Source organism: Stegastes partitus, unplaced genomic scaffold, assembly GCF_000690725.1.
Source record: "Stegastes partitus isolate 25-593 unplaced genomic scaffold, Stegastes_partitus-1.0.2 Scaffold2328, whole genome shotgun sequence".
Taxonomy (NCBI): domain Eukaryota; kingdom Metazoa; phylum Chordata; class Actinopteri; family Pomacentridae; genus Stegastes; species Stegastes partitus.
The window spans coordinates 2,453-13,850 of record NW_007580059.1 but is presented as its reverse complement, the minus strand read 5'-3'; the positions used below and the strand labels follow the sequence as shown (position 1 = coordinate 13,850).

General features: G+C 44.8%; 1 protein-coding gene across 1 annotated transcript; it reads left to right on the top strand.

The window, feature by feature from the left end:
• The first annotated feature begins 3,931 nt into the window (after positions 1–3,931).
• Positions 3,932–10,391, top strand: LOC103374695 (microfibril-associated glycoprotein 4-like). Its single transcript, XM_008304810.1, has 6 exons — positions 3,932–3,937; positions 4,146–4,301; positions 8,774–8,812; positions 8,893–8,989; positions 9,119–9,286; positions 10,318–10,391. The coding sequence occupies exons 1-6, from the start codon at positions 3,932–3,934 to the stop codon at positions 10,389–10,391; spliced, it is 540 nt and encodes a 179-aa protein (XP_008303032.1).
• The last annotated feature ends 1,007 nt before the right edge of the window (positions 10,392–11,398 follow it).

Genomic DNA, 11,398 nt, shown 5'->3' with positions numbered 1-11,398 from the left:
TCAGCCTCTTCATAGTCTCCGTTGTGATATTGTATCCAGGCCATGTCTCCGTACGTCACGATGAGCCGTCGCTCGCTGTCCTCGCCAAAACACTTCCTGGTCCTGTCCTCTGATTGGCTGAGAAGAGTCAGCGCCTCCTGTGGTCGACCCTGCAGATACCTGAGGACACGCTTTGTGTCAGTTTGTGTATTTGTGGCTGTCTGGTGTAAAAGCTGTCAGCGGCTCAGTCACCTGACATAAGCCAGGAAGCGGCAGTAGTGAGCCACGGCGCCTCGCTGGCCCAGCTGCAGGTCGATGTCGTGCTGCAGCTGTCTGCTGAGGTCGTCCAGCTGCAGGTCTTCCTCCTTCAGACCCCAGGTGAAGCAACACTGCAGCTGCTGCAGCCTGCAGCGCAGATCTTCAGCTGCATCGCTGCGTCAGAAAGAACGGAGGCAAAACCATGAATGCAGGTCTTTCTTTCCTTTGCAGCATTTTCAGGCTTTCATCCATCATGTGTTCATGTTGCAATCAAACATCACAGCATCACGATCCGAAACACCTCAGCCAGAGGACTGGGCTGCAGGTTCCACCTCATGGACAAACCTGAGCTGAGCAGCACCAGAACCCTCTGCAGCCAGAAGAACTCTGCTTCACAAGCTGCAATACTGAGTCAAGAGTCGAGACCTTCACTGGTCACAAACACAGTGATACACAGGACAACACACAGGGACATGAGATGAGCACCTGGTCCAGAGCGACACCAGAAGAAGAATAAAGAATAAAAACACACAAGAAATCAATATGAACATAGATTAGAAGGAAGTTTTCCTTTATCGTACTAGAAAACAAACATCAATTCTTTTGTAAACATTGTAAAAGAAGTAAGAAATCAATCAAATCTTGGTTAAAATATTAAAGGAATGTTTTGGAGATCAGGAAAAGAAATCTGAAGCTGCACATTTAGCTCCTGAACATCTGGACCAGCGCCTCCTGCTGTTGACCCTGAACCTGTTTATCTAGTACTCATGTTCTGACACGTCAGAGTCACACCTGCTCTGCACAAACAGAACACAGAACAAAACGAGCTTTATGCTCTGGGTTCTGTTCATCTACCTGAAACCAAACCAAACCTCCTCCCAGTCTCTCTGCAGACGGACCTGATCCGAGCTGAACCTACTGCTCTGACAGAACCGGACTCACCTCATGATGCTTCTTCAGGTGGAACCAAACAGGGAGTGAAGCAGCAGCAGCAGCAGCAGCAGCAGGAACAGAAACTGAATAAGTCAGAGCAGGACGGAGAAACGAAACTGAGGATGATGCCTTCACTGACGCCTCGGACAGAACCAACATGACTCATCCCTCCAGAGAGACAGCGGAAACCAGAAACCTACAATAAATCACACACACTGCATTTAAATATTCTCAAGGGTTGTGTGCAACGTTCACACTTCATCTCCAACCACACAGGCTGTGAACACAACAGAAACCGAAGATCTGCTGAAGGCCTGTAAACAGTTCTGATCTTCACTTCCGTCTCCTTTTGGACAAATTTCAGGCTTTATTGACAACCACCGGCAGTCATTTTGTTTAGTTTTTGAGTCAGGAGGTGCTGATTATCATCCATTTTGGACCATTTAAGTCACGTTGATCAATTCTGGACCATGTTGAGTCATTTCTGGACATCTTCTGACCACTTTTCAATCGTTCTCGTTTCTTTATTCTCAGGACGCCGTCACTGCACGAGCAGATCATCCTGGTTTTTAGCTTTAGTTTGTCATTGTTACCTTCAACCAGACACCTCCGTCAAACAGGAAACACACAAAGCTCACACCAAGAGACACAAAGCTGCGACAAAGACCCACAAAGTGACCAGGAGGACACACAACCAGAACCAGTCGGCTCAGAACTAACTGATGCCGTCGGTGTTTCTGCGTTTTGTTCCAAAAGTGGAGTTTAAACCTGAAGCAGCAGTTTGTGTGTCGCAGCTCAACAACCAACATCTGGATCATCTACACACAGCAGTCTGCTCCGAACAATCTCTACAAAATACAAAAACACCCAAAATCACCATAAAACTGTCAAAACCTTCCAACAGACTCAACGTTGCCAGAAACAGAAATGAAATCACCACAGACACAAAACAGATGAGGGCTGTCGCTCTGACTTTAATCACAACTAAATGTTAGAGAACACGCTGGCATTAGTTTATGTTTGTCAGGGAATGGTGGTTTTGGCCCAGTGTTTTTGTCCTCCTCCAGGCGTCCACCAGAGGGCGTCCTGGAGGAATTCTCAGTGACTGATTCCCTGCAGGTGTGTGAGCTACACACCTGCAAATCATTTGGGTCGTCACCACCGGTATAAGAGGAGCCTTCAACATTCACTCTTTGCCTGAGTGTTGCCCTACATGGCGACTTCTAGCCACCACCTGAGTTTTCCCTTCGTGTTCCTCCGAGCCTCCCCTGAGCCTCCCTTCATGCCTCCCTTCATGCCTCCCTTCATGCCTCCCTTCATGCCTTTTTACGAGTGTCAGCGAGACCGCCTTTCCTTTATAAAACACTCTTGACTGATCACCAGGAGTAAACAGTTTATTAGAATTATTGTGCTGACTCTGAGATTACATCGCTGGACGAATAATTCAAAGGTTGGTTTTAATTATTGTAATTAATGCAATCACTTGCTTTGGTGTGGAAATAAGTACATCTTATTTTCCACCCCACTACATCTTACCCTCCACTGGCTTCCTGTCCATCTTGGGGTGGTTTTTAAGGTTTTGTTTCTTGTTTATAAAGTTCTCCATGGGTTGGCCTCCTATTGTTTAGCAGAACTTATTCAGGTCCACAAACCTGTTGAAGAACTGAGGTCGTCCAGCCACATGGTCCTGGAGGTCCCAGATCCAGACTCAGAACTAAAGGTGACCGAACCTTTTTGGTGGCAGCCCCCAAACTTTGGAGCAGCCTGCCGCTGGACATTAGGACGGCTCGGTCTGCTGAATCCTTTAAGTCTGGCCTAAAGAGCCCCCTCTGCTCAGTGGCCTTCAGGTCAACGGGGCGCTGACATCCTGGCTGCACACATGTTGTTCTTAGTGTTGGTTTAGCACTCTGGTCAACCCTGGCTGTTTTATAATGTGCTATAGAAATAACCTTGACCTCCTCCTCCTCCTCTGAACTTCTGAACCTGATCAGTCTGACAATCAGAGCTATCAACTTTATCTTCATACTCACTGATCTGATTGACGTCAATGAGCTGCATTTATATCCCAAACATTCATAAATGACTGAACACTTCTGCTTCACATTGATAACTGTTGGATCACCAGGAGAACCTGCAGCGTGACATCTGGACTCATTTAAGTGGTAATCATGGGTTTAAAGTCCAGCTGGTGACATAACAACTAATAATAATAATAACTGATCAGAATTCACACTCCAAGACACTGAACGCTGTCAGTTATCCATCCTGGTGGTGGTAGCTACGGTTGTATCCACAGCTGCCCCGGGGCAGACTGACAGAGGCCTGGCTGCCATCCTGCCCTCCGACCACCACCTCAACAATCCATCCATACGCATCCACACCAGGCAGGTGGAGAAGTGGCAAAGACACAACGACCATGAGGGCGGAATCAAACCACAGATCTTCTGATCACTGACCGACCTGCTCTACCTTCTGAGCCTCAGCAACACGGTGGTCATTCAATGAAACATCAGTCGTCCCCCAAACCTCTTCAGAACATCTGGTTCTGTATCTGCAGCACCTTTATGTAATGATCAGAGTTCTACCTTCAGACTGTGAATGTTCCAGAGTTCCAGGTCCTTGAAGTCCACAGAGGAGGGTCCAGATTTACCACCTTTATTACTTTATGACCTTTCAGTGTGAAGCCGACGTGGTCAGTCATTTATTAATCTCTGGGATATAAATGCAGCTCACTGACGTCGGTCACATCAGCTCTCTGACAATGACGGTGAGTCTGCAGCTTTGATCTTCAGTTCAGACCCGTCTGATCAATGATCTTGTGTAAACTGTTTCCAGCTTCTTGCTGCACTTTTCTGGAAGGATCCAGTAAATATTGTGATGTGCTGATGCTGAGCAGCTCTTTGCTTGTTGTGTTCAGTGTGTTGGAGGTTTGCTTTCACTGCCGTCTGACACATGTGATGTTGTTCTCCTGAAAGCTGCTGCTGCTGTCGGTTCTCCTGCTGGTTCCACTGTGGACCAGCTGCTCGGGCGCCTTCCTCCCGTCGGACTGCAGCGACATCCACGACCTGGACCAGAGTCGACCCAGTGGAGTGTACATCATCTACCCCATCGGAGCCACGTCTGGTGTCCAGGTAAAGGTTCCCCTGAGAACTGCTCCACAGAACCCATCGAGGTTCCCAAGCTAATGCCAGGGATCCACCCATATGGGTTCTACAGGCCGCACACCGGTTATTAGAAGTCAAGGAGATCAATGACTGATATTTGGAACTGATTCATGTTTAAAGTCACAAATCTTTGGTGAAAGGTTTTTATTTATGATCGATGTGTTTCATCAACAGTCTGAAGGTTTAAAGACGCGTCATCTTGGAGGAGAGAAACTGTTTGTGCACAAGTTTGAGGAAGGGGAAGAAGAAGAAACCGAATCAGAGTCCTTTCCCTTCTAGTTTGTGATTATACTAAAGTTATTATGAACACACAGGACATTCAGGTGGTTTCATTTAATGTAAAAGGGTTTCAAACCGGTTAAAAGAAGTAAAATATGATCAACGGTAAAACGGGAGAATGGTCAAACTGCAGTGTTACAGGAGACGCATCTCATGAGAAGATGAAAAGAATGGGCCACACAAGAGCATATTGATCATCCCATCAGAATGGACGGAGGAGAGGAGTCATAATATTGATTTAGCAAAACATGCCATTTGAATTTATCTGGGAGGAGTCTGATAGAGGAGGGAGATACGTCATAGTTTCAGGAAAGATCAGCAACGTAATAATAACTATTTGAAGTATTTACGCTCCACCTGGAAGTAATTTTGTTTTCTACAGAAAGGTGTTGGATTTAATGATTGGCTCACCAGGAATAGTAATCTGTGGAGGTGACTGGAACCTTCGTCCTCATCCTGACCAAAAATGTACCCACGACTGCAATACATAAAACAGTGAGTAACTTGATAGATGAATTGGGGATATTAGACCTTTGGCCAGATTTCCACCCTTCAAGTCGTGATTATACTTTCTACTCACACCCACATGATACTTACTCACAAATAGATTATTTTTGTGTGTTTAAAAGAGACCGCTACAGAATGAACAGCTGTGACATTGGCTCCACTGATTTATCTGATCACGCTCCTGTGTTTTGCTCAATACACATCGGTGATGCTCCACGAAACACTCTGGAGACTAAACACAAGCGCTTTAAACAACCTACAGTTTGTGGCTCAGATGAGAAAGGAAATAAAACCGTTTTGAGGATTAATGATACAGGAGAGGTTGATTCTTCTATCGTATGGGATAAAAAAAATAATAATTCTATCTTGGAGTGCTTATAATAAGAAAGAGAAACAATTAAGACAGATGGACCTCAACAAAAAGCTGAAGGATTTGGAAATGCAATATAAAAACATAATGTTCTAATTTACTGAACGAATTCAAGAAAATCTGAAATGAAATAAATTTGTTGGACACACAGGAAACTGAAAAGAAGTTTGTCTTTGTAAAGCAAAAATACTACGACGCCCCAAAGCAGCAAAAATTCTCACTAGAAGATAACAAAAGAAAGAGCAACAGTACAATATATAAAATTAAAGATCCAGACTCTATTGTTTTGCAGAAACAAGAAGCATTTGAAAAGTATTCTAGAAGTTTGTACACAGCCACCCCTAGAAAGTGAATCGCAGATGGAGACGTTCCTCAGCTCTCTTAATTTGCCTCCTTTATCTGAAGAACAAAACAACATGTTGACAGCTGAGATATCAGAGAAAGAACTAAATGGCGCCACCTCCAGACTGAAGGCTAATAAGACACGTGGCCCAGACGGCTTTCCTTCACATTGGTACAAAGCATTCCAGAATGAGTGACTGCCGAGCCTTCTCAGGGCCTCTAATTCAGTCCTTAAACAATCTAAATGCCAATGAGAGGGAAAAGATGAGTTAGAATGTGGCTCATATCGGCCAATTTCAGTGTTGAATGTTGATTGTAGATTATTTACAGCTATTCTTGCTAAAAGATGAGAGAAGATGCTTCCACATCTCATACATACAGACCAGACTGGTTTTGTCCTGCAGAGGCAGACTCATGATACCATTAGACGCTCATTGCATATCCTCAATACAACAAATCAGAGGCTCTTCTAGTGAGCCTTGAAAAAGCCTTTGATTCAGTCAGCTGGGCCTTCCTGTATAAAGTATTGGGACGATTCGGGGTACACAGTAATTTTGTTCAGGTTATCCACACGTTGCATAATAGTCCTTCTGATAGAATTAAAATTAACGTGCATCTGTCAGAACCTATCACAGAGCAGCGTGGGTGGAGGCAGGGCTGTCCTTTTTCACCACTCCTCTTCTCTGTTTATATAGAACCACTTGAACAATGGTTGAGACAGACAGAAAGTATGAAAGGAAGTCATGTAAATGGAGAAGACCACAAAGTTGCTTTATATGCAGATGATGTTTTGGTGTATATATCCGAGCCCTCTCCCACGTTTCCCGAGTTGATGATCATTTTACAAAAATCTGGTAAATATTCTGGTTATAAATTAAACATACAAAAGACACAAGTTTCATCATTTAATTACTCGCCCCCAAAACAGCTTGCCGAGAAATATCCTCTTAAATGGAATCAACAGTCGCTTAAATATTTGGGAATTTATTTACTGGCAGAAATGAATTCTGGCCCCTTACTAACAAAAATGAAAGAAGACATTAGAAGATGGAACTCAGTTTGAGTCACAGAGTTGACAGAGTGAAAATGAACCCACGATATTTATTTTTGTTTCAAGCACTCCCAGTGGAAATCTCACAGAAAGAACTTTCAGAGATTGATCGATTCATTTCCAGATTTATTTGGCAAGACAGAAGACCCAGGGTCAAACATAAAACACTCCAGCTCTCAAAAGCAGAGGGAGGCATGGCCTTACCATGCTCCAAAGGATATTTTCATGCAGCTCAGGTCAAACCGCTTATCAATATGTGTTCCCCAAAATTTCATGCTAGATGGAAAGACATAGAACTCTCAACAATGAAGGATCCTCCAATCCAAGCAGCTCACACAAACTTAGATAAACATATTAAGAAGGTTCATGGGGCTGCAGGTGTCTCAGTGGTCAGCACCGTGGCCTCACAGCTAGAAGGTCGCCGGTTGGTGTCCCGGTGAGGACACCCGGGATCTTCCTGCGTGGAGTCTCCATGTTCTCCCCGTGCAGCGTGGGTTCTCTCCGGGTTCTCCGGCTTCCTCCCACAGTCCAGAACATGCTGAGGTTAATTGGTGATTGTAGGTGTGAATGTGAGTGTGCTTGGTTGTCTGTCTCTAAGTGTAGCCCTGTGATAGACTGGTTACCTGTCCAGGTGAACCTGCCTTCACCCTGAGTCAGCTGGGATAGACTCCGCCCCCCATGACCCTGGTGAGGATTAAGCGGTGTATAGATAATGGATGGAAGAAGGTTCATAAGCCGTGGATTAGAACTCAGTTAAAAATATGAGGAAAAGTGCAAATACTACAACGGTGTGGTTTTGATCCTGGGTTTGGGCCTAATCTCAGACAGAACATTTAAACACTGGGTTCTTGGTGCTGTGACTACTTTTTATTCACTTACACAAAACAGAATGATGACAGATTTTGATAGTTTAAACACTGATTACCGGCTGAGTAATTCAGACTTCTTTAGATATCCACAGTTGCAGAACTATTTTCAACAAAATGTTGCCACTAAAACAGACACTGATGACCCAATATTAGTAATTTTTGTGAAGGATTATAAAACTACTTTGGTTAAAGGAGCGATCGGTAGGTTTTATAAAGGGTTTCAGATGAAGAAGTCTCATTCAACAGAATACATTAAAGACAAATGGGAGAGTGAAAGAGACCTGCTAATACCTAATGAAGAATGGCTGCATGTTTGTGAGTCTAACTGGAAATGTACAAACTCCCACAAATGGCGAGACTTTAACTGGAAATGTCTAATGTGCTTTTTTTCTAACACCAAAGCAAAAGCTACACTGTGGTACAGGTACAACCAGCTGCTGGAGACAGTGTGGGGTTCAGGAGGCAGGCCATCGGCATATATTTTGGGAATGTCAAAAGACAAAACCCTTCTGGGTCGAGCTTCATAAGCCTTTGATTAGTGTTTTCAATGTCACAGTCTGACTTAAACGTGTCCAAAGAGACTTAAAGTTGTCCAGAACAGCCTAACCCACCTTCAGCCACTCTCTGGCCTCGGTAATGTCCCGCCCACAGCTCTCTGATTGGTTAGAGATCACCTGCATCAGCCAATCAGCAGTCCGTTCCTTCAACATGTGACACAGACGTAAACAACAAAGCTTTGTGTTGAGTTTGATCTCAGAGATTTTCTTTTCGCTGCATCTGCTGATCAGTTCCAGACATCAGTGATCGGTGTCATTGATTACCAGTAATCGGTAGCGGGCCTGAACAGAACCATGTGGGTGCAGCTCTGATCCACAATGTTGAGTTCAGTGTCAGAAAGCAGCCTGAGGACGGAGGCCTTCTGATTCCAACTACTGACTCATGATGAGACATGTGAGGACCTGGTCCCAGTGGAACCAGTGGTCCTAGTGGTCCCAGTTATCTGATGAGTGTGTGTGTGCAGGTCTACTGTGACATGGAGTCCCAGGGAGGCGGCTGGACGGTGAGTTGAAGCTCATCACAGTAACTCTGCAGCTTCCAGCTGTGCCGTCTGAACCCTGACGCTCTGAATCATCTGCTCAGGTGTTCCAGAGGAGGCTGGACGGCTCGGTGAACTTCTACAGGACCTGGAACGACTACAAGACGGGCTTTGGTAACGCTGCTGGAGAGTACTGGCTGGGTGAGAGTCCAGACAGAACCTGGGAACCCCGAGCAGGGTTCCTCACTGGGGCTTGTTTTTGTTCTGGTTTGTGAAGTGGCTTCATGGACGTGTAGCCATGAAGGTCTGAAGATGTTTCTGTGTTTTCAGGCCTTGAGAACGTCTTACAACTCTCTGTGAAGAAAAGATACGAGCTGCTGGTGGACATGGAGGACTTCAGTGGGAACCAGGCGTTCACTCGGTACTCCACGTTCTACATCGAGTCAGAATCCTACGGATACAGACTCCATGTGTCTGGGTTCTCTGATGGAGGAGCAGGTGGGTCAAAACGTCTTTACCTTGAGCTACAACTGACCTGTTGTGGACCAGCGGTGTTCCTCAGAGCTTCAGTGGAAGGCAGCTTCATGAGGGCAGCAGGTCTGTCAGGGTTCACTGCCTCCTCACTGGTTTATGCTCACAGCATCACTTCAACATGATCTCCAGCTCCGGTCCTGTGAGCTTGTCCTGCAGGTTTTAGACGTTTCCGGACTCACATTAATGGATCATTACCAGACTTGTGTAGAACTTGCAACAAGCTGCTGGAGATCCATGAATGTGAGTCGGGTGTGCTGCGGTGTGGAGACGTCTAGAACCTGCAGGACAGGAGCTCACGAGGGCCGGAGCTGGAGATCTCTGATGTCAACTAAAGGTCTGAACGTGAAGCCTTAAACCTGAGTTCTGTCTAATAGCCAGCAGGGGGCGCCTCCTCCGCTCATTTAAAGAACTCCGTGTAGAAGAAGAAATGATCCTCCTTCTCACCTGATCTGTTCTCAGGAGACATTCTGCTCATGAGTTTATGTTTTAGTTTAAAGTCTGCTTCGACCCAGCACGATGTTCATGGAGGAAACTACGGTTCCCTTTAGAGGAAACCAGACCATGAAGTTCAGAATGTTTCAGGGCGGGGCTACCGTATGATTGACAGATCACCTCCGTATGGGCGAGCACAGGCAGGTTCCAACATCTTACCTCCATCCTATACAGTGTGGCAGAGAAAGACTTACTGTGTCCCAGTACATGGGCTTCTAACAGTACCAGGATGTTCTACTACATCAGGTCTCTGGTCCTTCTGACCCACAATCCTCTGCACAGTTCCAGTTGTAAAGAAGATGATGCCAGCTCAGCTCACACTGCAGTCTGAGACGCTCAAAGTGTAAAGTCAGTATGATGTCACCAAACATCACGCTGGAGGCTTCAAAACGTCGTCCAATGAGTGACGTCATGTCTTCGTCCATCTTTGTTTACAGAGTCTGACTCCAGTTAATTCATTAACGGTTCATCAACATCTTGTTGTGAATTTACACTTTCTGCAGGAGACTCCCTGACTTTTCACAATGGACAGAAGTTCTCCACCTTCGACAAAGACCAGGACAGTCTGATTTCATGATGGATGAACCTGAAATGAGCACAGACGGTTTGAGGTGTTTTGGTAACTTTGGAGGGAAAATCTACCACACTTTGTCATTTATAGTCCACCATGTAACTCCATCTGATTACACAGGAAGAGGCTCCACCTGGTGGAGCAGCCAGGTACTGCAGCTAATGTACAACACATTCCCTGACAGGAGTGTCCCTCGTCTTCTGATTCACCGCTTCATCTATTAACGGCAACAAACACATCAACAATTAATCACCAACATCGTGAGTCTCAGTGCTACTGTGCACTTAGATACAATTTAAATTTGGTCTAAACTGAAAAACCAGCGTCTAAAAATATGTTTTGAACTTGGATTTGGAAACTAGCAGGACTCTACCTTCTTCTAAGTTCATACACATGTTGGCTTATTTCATGTTTCCACAGCTAAAGCTAGCTTCTGTCACTGCAAAATTTCTAAACTGCAAAAAGGTGAAAATACCAGAAAATATCTGAAAAATACAAATATTTTAGCTGATTAACATACAATAAAATTATGTGTTGTTGTTTTATGTTTTGGCCTGTTTGTTGTTGTTGTTGTTTTTCCAACTAACAAATAAATGGAGACTTTTTTTCTGTGATTTTATTAAATATTTTCTGTAATTCCAGAACACGAGGACGATCTGCTGAATCGAGCTAAAAGACCATTTTTGATCCTTAATAAATGAAATCTTTCTTTCAGATATCTGTGAAATCCTGTTTGAGGTAAATGCAGTCAGCAGTCGTCTGATTCTGTGGAAGAACAAATGAGCATTTATTAAAATGGTCGGTTTGATACAGATAGAACACTGCAGAACCTCAGTGGGCACCAGCCGGGTTCTGGATGGGTTCTGGATGGGTTCTGGATGGGTTCTGGTCTGTTGTGTGTCTGTGTTGCTGCTGTTCAGTTAAAATCAGAACAAACTCATTAAATGAGATTTGAAACTAAAGCTGCTGAAGTTGATTCTGACAAAATACCACCAGGTGTCGCTGTGGTTCTG